Source organism: Perognathus longimembris, chromosome 2 (genome assembly GCF_023159225.1).
Source record: "Perognathus longimembris pacificus isolate PPM17 chromosome 2, ASM2315922v1, whole genome shotgun sequence".
Taxonomy (NCBI): Eukaryota; Metazoa; Chordata; class Mammalia; order Rodentia; family Heteromyidae; genus Perognathus; species Perognathus longimembris.
The window spans coordinates 58,277,645-58,299,165 of NC_063162.1; the positions used below are offsets into that span (position 1 = coordinate 58,277,645).

General features: G+C 38.5%; 1 protein-coding gene across 4 annotated transcripts in view; it reads right to left on the reverse strand.

Annotated features, from left to right (window-relative positions):
• The window catches only part of Wapl (WAPL cohesin release factor), a 68,327-nt gene that overhangs the window by 26,132 nt on the left and 20,674 nt on the right, over positions 1–21,521 (reverse strand). For 3 of the 4 annotated variants that reach the window (XM_048339187.1, XM_048339188.1, XM_048339186.1), the window contains exons 5-8: positions 4,338–4,433; positions 1,810–1,962; positions 1,405–1,541; positions 667–778 (exon numbers count right to left, since the gene is read on the reverse strand). In XM_048339187.1, the coding sequence (XP_048195144.1) occupies positions 667–778; positions 1,405–1,541; positions 1,810–1,962; positions 4,338–4,433 (498 nt within the window). The remainder of the gene's footprint in view (positions 1–666; positions 779–1,404; positions 1,542–1,809; positions 1,963–4,337; positions 4,434–21,521) is intronic. The other variant, XM_048339189.1, reaches the window with a different exon arrangement.

Sequence of the window (21,521 nt, forward strand, 5' to 3'; positions counted from 1 at the left end):
AGTTTGATAATAAAAATTTGAAAAAAATCATTATAAAACCAATAAAAAAAAAAGTGAGGGGTTGGCCTGGGGGGCCAACATTTCCCTGCTTGCCACCAGACAAGCAAGCAGCCTGCCCAGTGGTCACCAGAAACTTAGTATTTTCTGAATAGAGAAGATCAGTTACAGTATCAAGTAAATGAGCAAGATTTTGATAATATAAATTCAAATTTTAATATGAAAAAAGTAAGTGATTATAAGAAGCAAACACTTAAGGCATTATTAATTGATACAGTCAGCAAATAAACTCAACGTCTAATTAGGGATACATTAAAGTGAATATTCAGTGGAGTATTTTTGTTGTTTTGGAGTTGTTTTTAGCCTATGCTGTGTCTTGAATTTATGGTTTTCATGCTCCAGCTCTCAGTTTGCTTGCCCACAGCTGGTCTTCTACCACTGGAGCCATAGCTCCGATCCAGTTTTTCTTTTCTGGTTAACTGGAAATAAACCAGACTTCACTGCCCTGGCTGGCTTTGAGCCTCAGTCTTCCAAGTCTTAGCTTCTTGAGTAGCTAGGATTACAGGTATGCTGATAATATCAGCATTCAGCTCAGTGAAGGTATTTTTGATAGTCAAATAGACATTTTTTTCCCAATAATGTTTTCCAGCCTCATAAACCAAAAAATACCTGATGGTGCTGTGAATCATCCAAGGTTTTAAAGACCATTGCAACCATTCCATGTGCTCTCAGGTGCATTCGAAAACTGGGCATGGCACATTTAGTAGCCAAGCTAATAACACTAGGAGACAAGAGACTATGTTAGAGAACTAAAAATAGCTAGCACAATCATTAAAAACAAGATTGGGGTCTACTATGTGATTGAGCGCATTGTATATATAAAACTAATATCATGATCTTTATTGCATTCTTTGTATTATCACTATCACAAAAACCATATTAAGTCCTTGCTACCTTTCGTAATTCTTTGGTACATAAAAACTACAAATAATTCTATTTGATTGGATATACTCCAACTGACAAGATAATACATCTAAGATTTTCACTCCTCTACCATACACAAAAGATGATTCTCATCACAAAATGCTTAAACTATGACTTGATCTTTGACATTTTTAGATGGGTTACAAAAAATGAAAAAAAGAAAACAGCCTTAGGTTATGCAGAAGTTATTTCTTCTTTTAAGTATCTGGAAACTGGCACCTATACTACTACTTGGAGAAAAAAAAAGGCAACAATTGCCCAGCTTTCCCTCTATTACATAAAATCAAATCCTGTTCACATTCTAACCTGTCACTGGCTAGCTACTACAAAATTAAATGTCTGGGTTTTTTACAATATTTTTTCAATTGAAAAGATTTAATGACAGAATATACATCATCATAAAATATAAAAAGAAGATCTTACCTAAGGCAACGTGTGTTTAGAGGCTGAGTGCTCTTTAAGCCACTTAACAAATACTCAATGTCATCAGTGAACTCTTGATTTTCACCAAATTCCACCACATCATTGAAGTGCTTCACATGCTGAACAACAGTATATAACTGCCAAGAAAAAATAAGTTCACTTCTTTTGTAACTAATGAATAGAATATTTGAACCTACATCCATCCATCCTATGTGTATAAAAACATGCCATATTTTATTTGATGGTAATAAAAATACTTTTAAAACAATGGTACTGGTAAGGACAATTTAAGTTTGTGGTTCAAAACTGGCTATCAGTGTAGCAATATTTGTTCAAAACATTACAAGGCTAAATGTTACATATAAAAATCTATCCCACATGCAGTAAAACTATATGGCTGCTTACTTCTTTGTCTTCTTTTCTGCATTTCAGGGCAGTAACTATATCTTGGTAGGGCTGAGTAGGAATTGTCACAGTTTTTATCACTTTGAGTGGTGGTGCAGGAGCCTTAAAAACTCCATCATCTTTTTGATTTGGTTCCTTTGAAGACAGCCTCACCTATTAATAAAGGTATTAAATTAGTTGTTCTAAATGTACTTTTAAAAGTAACAGCTCATCTACCTGGGAAACTACCTTTTAGAAAGTGTTGCCTTGAAAAAAAGGGAGGGGAGAAGGAGAGGCCATTGAAAGGTCTTAACAAATACTTTCAATTTCATGCACTACAGAACAAGATTTGCATGTGTCTTATACAAAGTTACATTTGTCTTTTTAAAAACTTTGTACTTCACGTAAGTTGCTATTTAACTCCAGGACCATTAAAAGAATAAAGAACCACAACTGCATGCATAAAAATAGAATTGATAGGGGCTGGGAACGTGGCCTAGTGGTAGAGTGCTTGTGTGGCATGCATTAAGCCCTGGGTTTGATTCCTCAGCACCACATAAACAGAAAAAGCTGAAAGTGGCTCTGTGGCTCAAGCTGTGGAGTGCTAGCCTTGAGCAAAAAGAAGCCAGGACAGTGGCTCAAGCCCCTGAGTCCAAGCCCCAGGACTAGCCAAAAAAAAAAAAAAATATATATATATATATATATATACATACATACATACATACATACATAAAATATATATGTGTATATATAATTGATCAGTAGCTAGAGATAAGACAGAAAAACAAAATAAAGGAATCATATGAACTCAAGAAAGGGAAGTAGTTTAGAATAAAATAAGCAGCATTAACAGGAACAGGTAGTGTATCAGGACGGAACACAATTACGTAAGGAATTTTATTATCAATTTAAGATAAGAAACTATATATTCTGTTTCAGAAATAATTCTATTCTGGGTATTGGGGGTTAAGTGTCCACCTTTTATGCATGAGACTCTTAAGTCTGATCCCCATGACCACAAAATAAATAAATACTTTTCATTTTGAAACTGCAAAAGACCTTTTGCCCAATTTTTGTTGTGATAAAGCACTCATTCCTTTCAGATGACTATGGCTGTACTGTTAACCTAAGAGTTTTAACCTGTAACACTAGCAATCTGTCTGAAGAAAACAATTTGGGGAGGGGGAAAAAAAGTTAAAGGTTTTTTTTATGTTGTTTAGGTGCCAGTACAAAGGCCTGAACTCAGAACCACAGATTGACATTTTTACTCACACCTGGTGCTTTTTGTCACGTAAGCCAATCTTGTAGTCCCCATTTTTGCTGGTTTATTGAAGATGGACTCAAGAGTTTTCTGCCTGGAATAGCTTTGAACCTTGATCCTCCAGGTCTCAGTCTCCTGAACAGCTAGGACTACACAATCACTGGCACCAGGGTAGTTTTTGCTTTTTGAGACAGGGGTAGCCCAGCTGGCCTGAAGCTTAGAATACTCCTGAAAGGGCTGGGGATATAGCCTAGTGGCAAGAGTGCCTGCCTCATATACACGAGGCCCTAGGTTCGATTCCCCAGCACCACATATACAGAAAACGGCCAGAAGCGGCGCTGTGGCTCAAGTGGCAGAGTGCTAGCCTTGAGCGGGAAGAAGCCAGGGACAGTGCTCAGGCCCTGAGTCCAAGGCCCAGGACTGGCCAAAAAAAAAAAAAAAAAAAAAGAATACTCCTGAAAAAAAGCCTTTAATTTTTAAGGCTTTCAATTACCACCTTGTAGAAACAAGAAATTTTGCTATCCTATTCACAATACTCCCTTTTCCAATTATCAAACTGGCTGAGCATCAGTAAGGAAAACCAAAGTGAACTGTAAATAGAAAAGTCAGCCAGGCACCAGTGGCTCACTGCTGCTGTAATCCTAGCTACTCAAGAGGCTGAAATCTAAGAATTGTGGTTCAAAGCCAGCATGAGCAAGAAGTCTGCAAGACTCTTTAACTCCACTAAACTACCAAAAAAGCCAGAAGTAGAGCTGTGGCTCAAGTGTTAGAGAACTAGCCTTGAGCAAAAGAAGTTCCGGGATAGCACCCCGGCTCTGAGTTCAAGCCTCAGGACTGGTATCAAAAACAAAAGCCTGAGCAAAAGAAGTTCAGGGATAGCACCCCGGCTCTGAGTTCAAGCCTCAGGACTGGTATCAAAAACAAAAGCCAAAGACCTACAAACAATAGGATAATAACTGCTGCCAGGCTGGTCGCTCATGCCTGTAATCCTAACTATTCAGGAGGCTAAGATCTGAAGACCACAGTTCAAAGCTAGCCTGGAAAGGAAGTCCATGAGACTTACCTCTAATTAACCAACCTAACAACAAAAAGTTTGAAAGTGGAGCTTTGGCTCAAGTAGTAGTGCCAGCCTTGAGCAAAAATGCTAAGAGAGAGCAAGCACCTAATCCCTAAGTTCAAGCCCCATCCCCAATAAGAAAAGAAACTTATTGCTTACTTTAAAACTTTAATAAAATTTAGAACTAATTTAAAACTTCAATAAAAACATAAAAATATATTCTTTACTCACTGGGACACTCTGAGGTTTTACTACTGGTGGTCCAGGTATTTCTTCTGAGTCTGGATGGTTCCAATGCCTGGCATTATATACAGCTTTTGTAGGCGACTAAAGAAATAAGAAAATGATAAACTACTTTCACCTTACTTTGTATCCTTAATAAAATCAATGAAGAATGTAAATGCAACATACATCCTAGACAGATAGGACAGCTATTCCCATGTCCATGGCACACATGATCACTAATAATTGGCCAAACAGCTGGAAATTACTGGTTTGCTACATCTGTACTTAGTAATTAATTCAACATTTCTCTGGCAAAACTTTATTCCTCATTCTACTCACTTGTAACCCACAGTTTTCCAACAACAGTAATCAGGCAGCTATAACAGATCCATGCTCATGTACATAAAACCACTGGGGTCAGATGTGTGCATCATTAAAAAGTTTTTCAATTTTATAAAGATAAATATGCTACATATACCTTCTAAGACACAGTAGGGTCTAAAGGAATACTATGTAATAACATTTATGAATTCTGCAGCAAAATGTATAAATGTAAATGCTCACACTAAAGTGAGATATGGATGTAAATTTCCTTGCATTAAAATTCAGGTTACTGTGCTGCCAATTTACTTCAACTTATAAAAAAAACTTTAGCATTGAATTTCAGAATTTAGAATAAATAACTATGAGCCTCCAAATCCATATCCACAGGAATAAATCTGTACCCGCCCCCCCCCCCACAAAACAACCCCTCACATTGAGAATAAAACTGATTTTTAAAAAAACTTACCTCATCCACCTCTAATAAGAGTTTTGTTAAGCCAGGCACTGGTGGCTCATTCCTGTAATCCTAGCTACTCAGAAGGCTGAGATCTGAGGGTCATAATTCAAACCAGCTCATGCAGGAAAATCCATGAGATCCTTACCTCCAATTAACCACCAGAAAACCAGAGGGGAGCTGTGGCTCAAAGTGGTAGAGTACTAGCCTTGGGCAAAAAAGCTCAAGGACAGCATCCAGGCCCTGAGCTCAAGCCCCACAAATGACAAAAGAAGAAAAATGATCTTAAATTCTATCCTTTAAACTTCAATTAAATATCTGATCTGATCAGAAATTTTTCTGTATATAAGACTACAATCTTGGGCTGGGAATATGGCCTAGTGGTAAGACTGCTTGCCTTATATACATGAGGCCCTGGATTTGATTCCTCAGCACCACATAAACAGAAAAAGACAGAAGTACAGCTGTGGCTCAAGTGGTGGTAGAGTACTAGCCTTGAGCAAAAAAAAAGCTCAGGGACAGTGTTCAGGTCCTGAGATCAAGCCCCAGGACAAGAGAAAAAACAAACTATAATCTTCCTATTTTCAGTACCTCCCACCCACAGAGAGACAGACAGACAGACAGACAGAGAGACAGACAGGCAGAGACAGAGAGAACAGGTAGGAAAAAAAAATCTATTCCTGACTGGTTAAACAGCTGCATAAACCAAGTATGGATGAAGTAATAACTCACTCGTAACTATTTATACGCCCATACAATTGTTTGCAAAAATCACTTGGACCCCATACTTGTTCTGTCAGTGGTATCCAAGAATGAATCTATGAACAAAGAGGAAAGAACAAGTGGGAAAGATTTATTGAAGTAAAAGATAAACAGAAGCAAATGCGAGAGGTTTTCAGGGAGCCTCTAGAGCAGAAAGAGAAGAAAGGAAAGAGAAACCAAGAGAGGAATGGGGACTTACTATGAGGGAATAGAACTACTGAAGATACTTCTACTTTACCATCTGAGTGTGGCTGAAGGGGAAATAGGAAAGGACAAAGTGAAGGAACATATAATTCCTAGTTTCTCAATACTCTATATTACTAGATATAAATCTCACTCACATAGCACTTATATGTCACATGCTAATTTCACTCTGTGAAAGTAACTATATAAAACTTAAGTTTAAAAATTAGATTAGAAATCCATTTTTCATGCAAAGTTAAAATCATTCTCACCATTTAGATACCTAGCTAAGCCTACACAGGGTCACTACACTGATTGCCTCACCAGGCTTTCTTTAATCTTGTTCATTTAGTTTGGTTCTAAAAGCAAACACACAACATACTGACCAGATTCTTTGACTTTATTTTATTCTTTGTTAAAGAATTTGTGGAATCTGCTTGCTCTGCAAGGTGATAAGAATATTTGTTTTAAAAAATAGTTGAAGGCTCTTAGGAATACTGTCAACATTCTAAAGATTAGGAAGCATGTTAGGATATTTCATAAATATGTAATCTTAAATACTCTATATTCTTTCCTATTCAGTTCTCCACGGGTATGACAAACAAGAATCAAACAATGATAAGACTTATGGGGCATTTGTGAGATAATCCAGTTTTTATAAAAACAATGGATAAAGGTTAGTTTTTATAATTTTATAAAGGTTAGTTTTATAATACAGTTATTAACAGATTGACTCACTGAATTACAATTTTATCTCAGGAAAGTCTTAAAAAAGTATTCCTTCCTGAAAAGCTAAGAAATAACAATACTACACATTTCTCCACTGAGCTTACTCTTAAAAATGAAACTATATTGGCTAATTATTTTTATGCCATATGATTTTTTAACAGAACCAAATTTATTTATGAGTTTAAAGAAGACTATGTACTGAGAACAAAAATACTAAGCTTTGATTAAAACTCCAGTCTTATCCACAAAGATTTCATGGAAACAGAAATCTACTCTCAGCAGTAATCTAGCAATGAGTAGAACTTAATAAATTCTGAAGAAGTACTGCAGTGCATAATTGTGTTGCCTAATGCCTAGGAGCAAATTGTGTGTGTGTGTGCGCGTGCACGCGCAAATAAGAGAAGATCCTGAATTTGAATCTTATTCTCTAGAATAGTGGAGCTTTTTGTTTTTTGAGGGTTTTTTTTTGCCAGTCCTGGGCCTTGGACTCAGGGCCTGAGCACTGTTCTGGCTTCTTTTTGGTCAAGGCTAGCACACTGCCACTTGAGCCACAGCTCCACTTCTGGCCATTTTCTACATATGTGGTGCTGGGCAATCGAACCCAGGGCTTCATGTATACAAGGCAAGCATTCTTGCCACCAGGACATATTCCCAGCCTCTAGAATAGTTTTTAAAGAATTATTTTGAGGAAGGTAATACTGGCACTTGGACTCAATTCCTTGAGTTCTCACTTGGCTTTTTCACTCAAGACTGATGCTCTACTACTTGAACCACACCTCCACTTCTGGCATTTTTATATTTAACTGGAGATGTTATATTTAACTCTTGACTTGTCAGTCTGGACTTGCTTTGAACACTAATCTAAGCCTCCTGAAAAGCTAGGATTATTGGGTGAGCCACCAGTGCCCAGCCAAAGAATTTGTATAAACAGTAGTAAAAGCAAAAGAAATTACAAAGTTATATGAAGACATTCAGCAATTTGAAAGTTCTTTTAAGCTTAACTATATAATCTTAAAAATTGTCTTAAACTAAGAAAAGAAACTCATATGTTAGATATTCAGAGTATTAAATTACTTAGGACACACTACAGAAATCCCATAAACTAAAAGTTGTATCATGTCTGTACAACTAACTAGACACTGTAATATATAAGAGGACTCTATGTGGAGAATCTCATCCACAGGTAAAGGGAAGAACAGGACTGAAAGATCTTTCTTCTTTGCCTGATTCAATGAACCTCTACGGGCAGTAGACAATTGCTATTTTTACGGAGAAACTGTCAACTCCTGTCTACATGAAAAACAATGCATATTATTACTCAGTTGTTAAGTAAGACATCAAAAATTCAACTAGTATCCACAGGTTCACAAGAACAGATCATTGTCACATTATTGTATTGTCTAGAAATACTGTAATGTGGGAACAAATTCTAAAAAGTCCATGTAACAAAGCATAAAAGTCAGTATTCTTCACTTTGGAAGAATATAACTTAGCCTATAATTCAACAGTCATAAATGATACTTGAACAAGCTATAATTATAATCAGATAAAATAAGTAGTTCTTTCAATTAAAAATGTTATTGAGGGAGCTGGGATGTAGCTAAGGGGCAAAGTGCAATAGCCTGGATCAAATCCCTAGTACCAAAAAAGGAGAGAAAAAAACATTTGAGGGAATCAAAGTGTAGCTTAGTGTTCCTGTTCAATCCCTAGCCCCTTCCACACACACACACATACACACACACACACACACACACACACACACACACACACACACACACACACCCCTTGAGAGAGAATACAAGTGAAAAGAATATTTACTCTTCCCTTTACGTTTCCTTTAGATGTACAGCTAACCATACCCCTTACCCCCTCAAACATCTCAGTGTCTGAGTACATGGCTGTGTTTTGGTCAGTGATGTGTGAACAGAAGTGACCTGTATAGACCTTCTAGGTCCTGCTCCAGAGATGGCTCATAGCCTCCCATCCTATACCACTCATCACTCTAGAAATGTCAGGACCCTGCCACACATAAGAAGCCTGGTGTCCTGGCACTGTAGCAACTTGAAAAGTCTGGGTAAAAGTATATACTTGCAACACTGAAAAAGTAACAATTTAAAAGATATAAATAGGGCTGGGAATATGACCTAATGGCAAGAGAGCTTGCCTCATGTATACATGAAGCCCTGGGTTCGATTCCCCAGCACCACATATATAGAAAACAGCCAGAGGTGGAGCTGTGGCTCAAGTCTGCTAGCCTTGAGCAAAAGGAAGCCAGGGACAGTGCCCTGAGTTCAAGGCCCAAGACTGGCAAAAAAATAAAAAAATAAAATATCTAAAATAAATAAACAGGGCTGGGAATATGGCCTAGTGGCAAGAGTGTCCGCCTCGTATACATGAAGCCCTGGGTTCGATTCCCCAGCACCACCTATATAGGAAATGGCCAGAAGTGGCGCTGTGGCTCAAGTGGCAGCGTGCTAGCCTTGAGCAAAAAGAAGCCAGGGACAGTGCTCAGGCCCTGAGTCCAAGCCCCAGGACTGGCAAAATAAATAATTTTAAACAAATAAATAAACAAATTATGTATGTAAGTGAATGGAGGAAGGCAAAAGCCAGTGGAAAAAATACAACTGAAAGGTAAGTTCTTTAAATTTTTAAAATACTGAAGAGCAACCTGAACCATACTGAGTGATTTGGTATTTTGGTGAAATATAAAAAGTGCAAGAAACACATCTAATTGTTGTTTTGTGTGTGTGTGGTTTTTTGTTTTTTTTTTTTTTTTGGGGGGGGGAGCCTGTCCTGGGGCTTGTACTCAGGACCTGAGCATTGTCCCTGGCTTCCTATTGCTCAAGGCTAGAGCACTGTATCACTTGAGCCACAGCTGTACTTCTGGCTTTTTATGTGGTGTTGAGGAATCGAACCCAGGGCTTCATGTATATAAGGCAAGCACTCTGCCAATAAGTCACGTTCTCAGCCCCATCTAATTGTTTTTACAACAAGAAACAATTGTTTCTAGAGCAGAAAAGAATCAAGTTGCTTTTTTACAAGGGGCAGTTATCCTAACATGTACTTTCCTTTTTATAGTTTTGACTTTTGGAAGCATGTCAACGTGTACGTATTCAACAAGAAAATTAATTCAGTAAGAATGGAAGGATGTACTACTCTCATCATCACTTGGTAAGCTTATTAAAAATGCAAATTATCAGGCCTCACCAAATCCAAATCTGCATTTTAACAAGATGCCCAGGAAATCCACATGCATATTCAAGTTTCTGAATTGCTCCATTACACATTGAGCTGGAAGTGAGACACTATTCAGAACAACTGTTTGCCACAGGCAGGTGCAGCAAATGTTATCCACCCTACTACAGCCTAAGTGAGCATCTGCCCCAACAGCTTGTGAGGACCACATTCCCATTACTGTTTCCTAGGCTGACTTCTCTAACTTGGCTAATAACGCTTCCTAGCCTTAGCCTGTCTTTCCACCCTCCACTGCTTCCCAAGTCTATGGGATCATACAAAGATGATGAGGTTTTAGGTACCTACAACTCCAGTCAGAACCAGGTTTGGTTTTCCCACTACTTGTGGTGAAGTTTTAGTTTTGTTGAACCCTACTTTGTATTATCCTTCCAGTGAGTGGAAGAAACTAAAAAACAACAGTATATTATATATGAGAAAATAGAACCAGGTAACTTGTGGGGAAGTATGGGGTTAGAATAGATTGGGGAGAGTGATGGGAAATGGTCAAGATGCATTAATACTCAGAAACTGGTATGTTAAATTGAAACCTTTTGGGCTGAGAATCTGGGCTAATGGTAGAGTGCTTGCCTAACATGCTGAAACCCTGGGGTCCATTCCTCAGCACCACATATACAGAAAAGGCCAGAAGTGGTGCTGTGGCTCAAGAGGTAGGTAGAGTGGTAGCCTTGAGCAAAAAGAAGCAAGTCATCTATCCTGAACATCAGGATCCAGGATACCATAAAGACACCTGCACATCCATGTTTATTGCTACACAATTCACAATAGCCAAAATATGGAAACAACCCAGATGCTCCTCTACAGATGAATGGATCAAAAAATGTGGTACATGTACACAATGGAATACTACATAGTGATTAGAAATGATAAAATAATGGCATTGGCAAGGAAATGGTCAGATCTTGAACAAATAATGTTGAGCAAGACAAGCCTATAGCACAGAGAACAAAGGTGCGTGGTCTCCCTGATATGTGGTTGTTGGGGGTGGGGGCGAGGAAAGAGTAGAGATCATGACTGTAAAAACAACAAACTTCATTTCCAATGGTATTTCCACATGTTTTGGTCAGTGACTATGTTAGGTCTCTAAAACCAAACAATTACTGAATAAGCATAAAAAGGTCTAGGATAGACCTATCAGAGGTTCACAAGAGCTCAACAGCTACATACATATGATCATATAGGATGAGGCTAAGCAAGATGAACTCCAAGGGAGGGGAACAGGAGGATTTTATGGTTGTCCTTAGGTTTTACATACTAGGTGAATTTCCTTTGGCATACCCCCTGTGGTCACTGTATATGATTTTTGGTACACTGGATATTGTATATATGCTTATGTGAACTAGGGAAGGGAAAGAAAAATGAGGGAGGGTATAACAAATATGTTAAGAAATGTACTAACTACCTTATTATGTAACTGTACCCCCTCTGTAGATCACCTTTTCAATAAAATTTAATTTAAAAAAGGGGGGCCTAGGAATATGGCCTAGTGGCAAGAGTGTTCGCCTTGTATACATGAAGCCCTAGGTTCGATTCCTCAGCACCACATATACAGAAAACGGCCAGAAGTGGCACTGTGGTTCAAGTGGCAGAGTGCTAGCCTTGAGCAAAAAGGAGCCAGGGACAGTGCTCAGGCCTTGAGTTCAAGCCCCAGGACTGGCAAAAAACAAAAGAGAAATGAAAAAGAAAACCAGTAACCACAAAAAAATAAAAATAAAAATAAGAAGCTAGGGACAGTGGCTCAGGCCCTGAGTTCAAGTCCCAGGACTGGGGGTAAAATAAATAGACAGATAAGATAGATACCTTTTTGAATAACTAATTAAAGGTAACAATAATGAAAAAGAAATTTGCTAAGGGGGAAAAAAAAGAATGGGAAAAAATCTTCAAGTTGAAAGCACATTAAAACAAGGAAATATAATATTTCAAATAAATAGTAAACATCCGGAAGGGAGGAATAAGCCCAATGACTAAGATCATCAAGAAGACAAAACAATCCAAGTTAACTTATTAATATACAGTATTTGACTTATACCTTCATCTTAGAAAGCATAGAAGAGAATGTCCAATTGCAACTGAATTGAAATCACTTTAAAAGATTCAATTCTCCACCAACTTTATATATAGTAGAGATTTCAATAAATACATTGCTGTTTGCTCACTGTGAAGACAAAGGCAAGAAAATAACTGGGAATGAGTTGACATTGAAGGTATCTCTTACAACTTATTTCTAGGACACAGGCATAAGTCTACATGCAAGCATGAATTCATGGGGATATGAATATGTACGCATAAACGTACATATTTTCTATATCTAGCTGGTAAGAGGGCCAAGAAACAATGTAGGAATCACCCAGTGCCTAAATCTTGGTCTCTAATAGCATCTCCAACTAGAGGGAATCAGTACTCTTCAGAGAACAGGCCTGATTCCAGAACTGGAGTCCAGCAAGAACAAGTTGAACCTGGAATATTGTACTATGCAAAAAAGGCAGTATAGCTTAAAGACAAATTTAGGTATAAGATAACAAGTACAATATAGATAATAAACTGGGAAAAAAATACAATCAGTAGCTCTCTAAGTCAAATCACAGAAACAAGGAGTAGAAAGGTAGTTGCCAATGGCTGGAAGTACATCTTGGTAGAAATTTTCAGCTACATTATGAAAAAGTTCTAGAGATCTAAATTATAGCATGAGCACTATAGTTAATATGCTTTATGCTCAGATAAGTTTGATAAGAAAAATCTTAGAGTTCTACTTACATATATGAGCTTGATGCTGTACTTAGTTTACAATGTATATTTAGAACATAATACATTTTTATCTATTGTAATAAAGGCAGACAAGAAAAACAGATTCACGAGATTATACTGATAAAAAAGGACAGACAATAATATGTTCAGGGTCGTGCTTAAAATTTTGAGGATTATGTAACTGTACTCCTCTGTACATCACCTTGTCAATAAAATTTTTTAAAAAACAATTTTTTAAAGGAATTGGTCAATGTTATTACTCCATAGATACCAAATGTAAGTACACATTCCAATGAAGAATAGGGGATTTGAATTGGCTTAAATTGTCTCTCTGTAGACTATATTTAGTTGTACAGTAGAGAAATGGACATGGGACAATACCTGGCACCTCCCATAAGTGCTATCTTGAAAAGAACACACTTATGCAATGTCCCAACTTAGAACAAATGATCTGAATCCAATTGTAAGAAAACACCAAACTAAATAAGAAGCAGGAGCTCTTTCTAAAGGGATGACTGTCAATAAAAAACAAAACAAAAAAGCTATAGAAATGTTCTAGGCTAAAATGTGCTTAACAACTAAGTGTGCTCACTATCTTATCCCAGACTGGGTCCTATACTGAAAAGGAGAAAATGCTAGCACAAAGGACATTAATGTGTCAAATGACAAAAATGGAACAGAACAAATCGGTAAAAATACTGTAACAATATAAATTTACAAAAAGCTGATAACTATATTGTGATTATGTGATTAGGAAATATACAATTAGATGGGTGCCTCTGACTGTAAAAATCTTTCCTGATATTCATCAGTCTGAAAAAAGTCAGGTATGAAGTTAATAGGAAATATTACCCACAAGAATATGATACAACTGGGGCTGGGAATATGGCCTAGTGGCAAGAGTGCTTGCCTCGTATACATGAAGCCCTAGGTTCGATTCCTCAGCAACCACATATACAGAAAATGGCCAGAAGTGGCACTAGGGCTCAAGTGGCAGAGTGCTAGCCTTGAGCAAAAGGAAGCCAGGGATAGTGCTCAGGCCCTGAGATCAAGGCCCAGGACTGGCAAAAAAAAAAAAAAGAATATGATACAACTATGAAGTGCCACAAAGACATCCTTCTTTGACTACTGCTCACTAAAATCTAGACTATATAAAGTCTGGATTTGTACTCATGCTCCCCCAGTTTCTGAATCCCTGCCCTTACTACCTGGAAGCTTCCTAAAAGCAAAACACAACACAACCCAGCCACTCTCTATGAAGGAACTGAGCCCAATGAGGGTGCTAGTGCTGCCTGAGAGTCTGGGGCCAAGAGGCTACTACAGGAACTAATAACCCTTATATGGATGCATACAAAAGAATTTGCCTTCCTTCAATCACAAAACTTTCCTCTTTTTTTTGGTTGATCCTGGGCTTGAACTCTGGGCCTGGGTGCTGTCCCTGAGCTTCTTTTACCCAAGGTGAGCTCACTCTACCACTTGAGCCACAGCACCACTTCAGGCTTTTCTGAGTAGTTTATTGGAAGTAAGAGTTTCAGGGAACTTGTTGCCCCGGCTGGATTTGAACCATGGATCCTTAGATCTCAGCCTCCTGCTAGGATTACAGGCATGAGCCACTGGCACCAAGAGACAACTTTCTTAAATAGCAAGGGAGCAGCCACCATAGTACTTAGACTTGGTATGAGTGCTCACTTTCATTCCCCAATGACCAGCTTTACATTTGTACTCATGATGGAAGTTTCACACTTTCTTCCAGCACCTGAATGTGGACAACCCATGGACATGTGGACAACCTTCCCCAACATTCTGAAGGCAAAGGGCTTTGTCCTGTATGTCTATTCTGCTCTCTATATAACACACAGCCCTGTTAGTAGAAGTCAACATCAACAGTCATTTGAAAACCATGATCCCAAGCTCTAGAATGCCATCGCAGATTTTAAGAAGTACCTGCAAGAAATCTACTCAAAGGTCTCAAACCAAGAGCCATAACCTGGACTGTCAAGCCAACTTCCTTGTATCTTTTATTTTTCCTTAAATGGTTTGTCCTTTTCTTGATTTCAATATAGAACTTTGTCTTGAACTGTGGTGTTACATTTGGTTGTATTTGTGGAAAAAAAATTTAAAAAGAAAGGAAGAAAAGCTCTGCCACTAAGTATCTTTTTTTTTGGGGGGGGGAGGGGGGACACTATCCCTGCTTGCTTGCTTCCTCTGTCCCTCTGTCCCTCCCTCTTTCTTTTGCCAGTTCTGGGGCTTACACTCAGGGCCTGGGTACTGTCCCTGGCTTCTTTTGGCTCAAGGTTAGCACTCTACCACTTGAGCCACAGCGCCACTTCTGGCTTTTTCTATATATGTGGTGCTGAGGAAATGAACCCAGGGCTTCATGTATACAAGGCAAGCACTCTACTACTTGGCCTTATTACCAGCCTTTATTCGTGTTTTTTTTTTTGGGGGGGGGGGGGGGCTTAAACTCAGGGCCTGAATACTGTCCCTGGCTTCTTTTTTGCTCAAGGCTAGCACTCTACCACTTGAGCCACAGCGCTACTCCTGGCCATTTTCTACATATGTGGTGCTGCTGTGGAACTGAACCCAGGGCTTCATGTATACGAGGCAAGCACTCTTGCCACTAGACCATATTCCCAGCCCTTTATTCATGTTTTATATCCATTAATGTCTGAGGTTTCTGGTCCTAAAGAATATAGTGAACTTTATAATACTCTCCTGATGAATGAATTCCAAGATGGCAGATGAATTCTCACACACAGAAAAAAGGTAACACTGGGTAAATCGTCTCACAGAAAACTCAGCTGTTTCACGAGCGTGGGTTCTAACTGCTAAGGAAGAACTGTGTGGAAGAACATTTGTTCTTGGGTGAGATGTGGGAGTCTTACTTGTCCTTTAAAGTCCCTTTAAAATCTCTTTCAGTTGTAAGATGTTGTTGACAACCTATGTAAATTCCTTTTATAAAACAAAAATCAATATATGGAATATAAAACTACATTAATCTTCAAAATTGTAGCTTTATACAATTGCAATATTCTAATACAACTGAACATATAACTGGGACTTAATGAAAAATAAATTTTTATCCATTCTCCCAGAAGCTAACTATCCAGTGTCATATTGAATGACAGAAGGGAAGAAAAAATTCAAGTCCAAAATGTTCCTTAGAGTCAGGCAAAAAAGATAGGACCAGATGGCCCCAGCATTAAACTACAAAAAAAAATATGAAAACAGCAGTAAAAATATTTGAGAACTGAAAATGAGACTGACCTCATATTAGTTTCCTCAATAACCCAACATAAGTTGGTAAGTACAAAACAAGATGGCCTACATCCCAAGTAGACTATAACCCAATAAGCACTGAAGGTCAATCAGGCCAGCATGTCAAGTAGGCAAGAGGAGGGAACTGAAAGGAAAGGTAGAAATCAAACCACAAGCAAGGCAGGCAGATGAAAAGGCCTACAAGGAAATTGTAGCCAAAAAACCAGGGCAACATTTCATGAACAAAAGGACAAGAAATGCCAAATTATCACTAAACAATAGGTACTTTAAATTCAGATACACTCAAATTCAATAGCTCAAATGCTATCTTTACTTTCCCAACTGCCAAGTAACAGCTTTCTTGTATCATTATTTCAACAATGTGCCTTACCAGCTTTCATAATCCTCCCCATCTCCTTTCTGGTAGTTGTATTCTCCCAGGGAGCCCTCAATCCCAATTTAAATCACCCTCCTCACATTCCTATGAGGTGTTAAGAGAAATTCTCACAGATGACATGCTTTGAGGTACTTATGTTTCTAAATACAGTGAGAAGAGGAGAGGCAAAGGGGAACTCTTAGGCACTAAGGTAGATGACTTGTGTGAAAAAGAAATTGGTTATATACATGAATTGGGCAAATAAGTAAACAAGTTGAGGAAAATGTAAACCAGATTTCTCATTGTAGGCAAAGGGAGGTAAAATGTGGAAAGTGAGAAGGGTAGAATAAAACATGTTGGCCCAGAACTGAAAGTATCAGTATGAACTAAATGTTCTCAGTACACAGAGAATGACTAGAAACTAAGCATGTGTTTGTGAATATGAGAACATAAGGTATTTTTACATTTCCTAGCTGGGACTACTCATAGAACCTAGAAGCAATGACACCTCCGAAATAACCATACCCAAGCCAGGTGCTGGTAGCTCCTGTCTGTAATCCTAGCTTCTCAGGAACTTAAGATCTGAGAATCACAGTTCATAGCTAGCCCAAGTAGGAAAGTCTATGAGATTCTTGTCTCCAATTAACCACCAAAAAGCTGGGAGTGGAGCTGTGGCTTAGGTGGGTATATTACTAGTCTTGAGGGGAAAAAGCTCAAGGACAATGCCCAAGCCTTGACTTCAAGCCCCAAGAATGGCACAAAAGGGGAAGGGAGGGAGAAGAAGGGAAAGGGAGGGGAGGAGAGGAAGAGATATCCATAATCAGGTAACTAAACTACTACTGTGAAATACCATTCTTTACTAAATTGAAACAGTAGTTCTTGGAGAAATGCCTGATTCTACAATCAGGCAAAGTTATACTATGTATTTGGAACCACTAAGAAAATGCAAAATGATGGGCCATGGCAAAAGCCAATATAAAAGGGATTACTGATCACATCTAATAAAATGTAAGTTTAAGACCAAGAGAACTATTACTTAAATATAACAGTAAGAAATCAATGAATGAAGCAGAAATCTATGAATACACATAGGCATATATATATATACATATATATGAAGGAAAACAAGATCCACCTTTAAAAAGGCCTATTGTTAACTGTAGAACTAAAGATGAAATTAGGATATCGTATTAGAACAAGTGCTAATTGTATTCATAAGTTGTTAAGTTGAACTGAAATCCTTTTGAACTACACTTACCGACAATAAAAATAAGCAATAAAAAAAAAAGAGTTAAAAAAGCAGAGTGGTATAATCTGTAATCCTAGCACTCCAGACACCACCACAAGGTATCCAAGTCCTTATTTCAGAAAGGGAAAAAAAAACAAAACAAAAAACAGGGCTGGGAATGTGGCCTAGTGGTAGAATGCTTGCCTTGTACACATGAAGAAGCCCTAGGTTTGATTCCTCAGCACCACATACATAGAAAAAGCCAGAAATGGCACTGTGGCTCAAGTGGCAGAGTACTAGCCTTGAGCAAAAAGAAGCCAGGGACAGTGGTCAGGCCCAAGACTGGCCCACCCCAAAAAGGGAAAAATCTTAAATTTTAAAAAGGGGAAAAAATTCAGTGCTATAGCTAGTATGTGAATGTTTGATAAGGAAAGACGACGAACCTGACAGAAACCACCTTAACCAAACAATATCAATAGTAAAGGTACAAACTGACACTGTGTCCCTGGTAAAACCACATCTTGAGATCCTTGAGAACCACATCCTTTGGTGTTCTCAACCAAAAACATGACAATGGAGAAGTTTCAAAAGCCAAGCTGAAGAAAACTAACTTCAAAAGTGTTGGAATAGGGCTGGGAATATGACCTAGCGGGTGCTTGCTGGTAGAGTGCCTGCCTTGATTTTTTTTTTTTTTTTTTTTTTTTTTTTTGGCCAGTCCTGGGCCTTGGACTCAGGGCCTGAGCACCGTCCCTGGCTTCTTTTGGCTCAAGGCTAGCACTCTGCCACTTGAGCCACAGCGCCGCTTCTGGCCGTTTTTTGTATATGTGGTGCTGGGGAATTGAACCCAGGGCCTCGTGTATCCTAGGCAGGCACTCTTGCCACTAGGCCATATCCCCAGCCCTAGAGTGCCTGCCTTGCATGCATGAAGCTCTGGGTTAAATTCCTCAGCACCATATAAACTTTCTGGCCGGAAGTGGCACTGTGGCTCAAGTGGTAGAGTGTTGGCCTTGAACAAAATAGCCACGGACAGTGCTCAGGCTCTGAGTTCAAGCTCTAGGACTAGCAAAAAAAAAAAAAAAGTTGGAATGCCAGGTTACACCTGTAACCCTAGCTACTCAGGGGGCTACACCTGTAACCCTAGCTACTCAGGGGGCTAAGATCTGAGGATCATGGGTGGAAGCCAGCCCAACAGAATAGGTCTGAGACTCCGCCGCCTTCAATTAAACATTAAAAAGCCAAAAGTGGAGCTGTGGCTCAAGTGGCAGAGTAATACTTTGAGTAAAAAGAGCTCAGCGATAGTGGCCAAGGCACTGAGTTCAAGCCCCAGGATAGCCCTTCCCCCAAAAATGGAGGAAAACATGTTGAAAGCATGAAAATACCAGGAAAAACAGATACTTTAATAGAACAAAGAAGAGTAGATACTTGTGATAACATATTGTGATTTTAAAAAGAAAATCATGGGCTCTTTGTGTTTAAATGTGGTTCACTTGTTATATAATAAAGGATTTTTTACCAGGGCCAGTTGGTAAAATTTGAATGTGAGCTGCAATTAGATTTCATTATTACATCAGTGTTAACTTCTTGAAACCAATTCAAAATCCGTATTTTCTGTGCATTGAGAGTATTTTTAAAAGTACAAACTAAGGTATTTAGCCATATAGGGCATGGGCCTAAATTACTCTTTAGTTAGACAGCTGAGACATACACATACAACACACATACACATCCCCATGTCAAAGGGGGTGGTTTTCATCCCCAAAGGACATTTGGCAGCATTTGAAGATCGTTTTGGTTACAGCTAGTTGGGAAGGAGATGCTTCTGAATTTAATAGAGAGCGCCCAGGCATGCTGCTGTTTATCTTTCAATGTACAGGACCACTCTCTACAACCAAGAATTATTAAGTTCAAAATGTCAACAGTACTTAGGTTGAGAAATTTACACTTGGAATGGGGCCACTAGTACAATTAAATCTAAGCAGAACTAATTACAAAAAACCCAGATACTCCCACAGCCACATTAAGTAGTCTATTACAGAGTCTGGGGCAACTACTGAGATCATTTCCTATGTCCACTTATGCAGATTATCACCCAAAAATGCAGGGGAGTAATGGACATTAAAATTCCTTGGAGAATTGAGCTTTCTATGAATTCTACTTTCTTCATATTAAAGAAAAAAGGAATATTTACTCAAGTCTCTTCAGGGAATAAAATGTTAGCACCATTGGGCTTTACCCATATTACATCTTTCAAATGACTTCAAATAGCTTTTAGTTTTAAAAAATTATCAATAATCACTGTAATTTTCCTCTGAAACTAACCTACTACCTTAACAGTAAATAGGTCTGCTACTGACTCAGTTGCTATGACCTGATTTACTTCAGGCTAGCTACCTTCAAAATCAGGTCAAGTACATGAACACTATTGTCTTCTAAGTTTATGTTAGCAGAAGAAAAACATGTCAATACCGTTTAAAAACTAAGTTAAAAAAGATTGAGCAGAAGGTCAATAGTGTAACACTTGCCTAAAATATACTAGATCTTGAACTGCATCCCCAGCAATGGGAGAAAATAAACAAAAAACAAATACAAATAGAACAAATGGGGCTTGGCCACATGGCTACTGTATATGTTCTTGATACATTGTATATTGTATATATGTCTACCTGACCTAGAAAAGGGAAAGAAAAACAGGGCGTAAGATATCACAAGAAATGTACATACTGCCCTACTATGTAACTGTACCCTTTTTGCACAATACCTTGTCAAAAAAATTGTGTTCAATTAATAAATAAATTAAATTTAAAAAAAGAACAGGGGCTGGGGATATAGCCTAGTGGCAAGAGCGCTTGCCTCGTATACATGAAGCCCTGGGTTCGATTCCCCAGCACCACATATACAGAAAATGGCCAGAAGTGGCGCTGTGAGACTCAAGTGGCAGGGTGCTAGCCTTGAGCAAAAAGAAGCCAGGGACAGTGCTCAGGCCCTGAGTCCAAGGCCCAGGACTGGCAAAAAAAAAAAAAAAAAGATTAAGAATAAATAAATAAAAGAACAAATGACTCAAATAAATGTATTAGAATAATGTAAAAAATTAACTCAAACTTTATTTTTGATATCAGAGCCTGAATTCAGTACCTCACACTTGCTCAGATTCCTTGCTCAACTGCTGCTCTACTACTTGAATCTTAACTCCAATCCAGCTTTTTGCAGGTTATTTTGGAGATGAGTCTAGTGGACTTTCTACTAGAACTAGTTTAATATGTAATTCTCTGCATCTGAGTCTCCCCAATAGCTACGAGTACAGGCAAGCCTGTAATCTGTTTTTAATCTTTTTATTTGTTGTTTTTTTTAATGGTACTGGGTATTGAACTTGGGGCTTCATTATTGCTAGGCAGGCACTACCACTTGAGCTATGCCTCCAGCAACCTGACCCTGTAATCTCTGAACTCATTACTATAACCAGTCGTGCTTAGTTAAGTACAATTTAAGGACAAAAAGAAAGTGGGTGCCGGTGTAATCCCAGTTACCCAGGAGGCTGAGATCTGAGGATTACCATTAGAAGCCGGCCTGGGCAAGATAGTCTGTTAAGACTCTCCTCTCCAGTAAACTACTAAGAAAAAGCTGGAAGTACGACTGTAGCTCAAGTAGTAGAGTGCTAGCCTACAGCAAAATGAAGTTCAAGGACAGTAGTGCCTAGGCCAAGTTCAAGCCCCAAGACTGGCAAAAAAGAAAAAAGAAACAGAAAAATAGTTGAATAAGCAAAATGAGTGCATCATATACACCAAGGCAAATGAAATTTTCAAATATTCTGTGACATGGATGAACTTCAGACATACTGTGTTGAGTGAGTTAAGCCAGAGATTTTTACCATGAGTGAAGAGG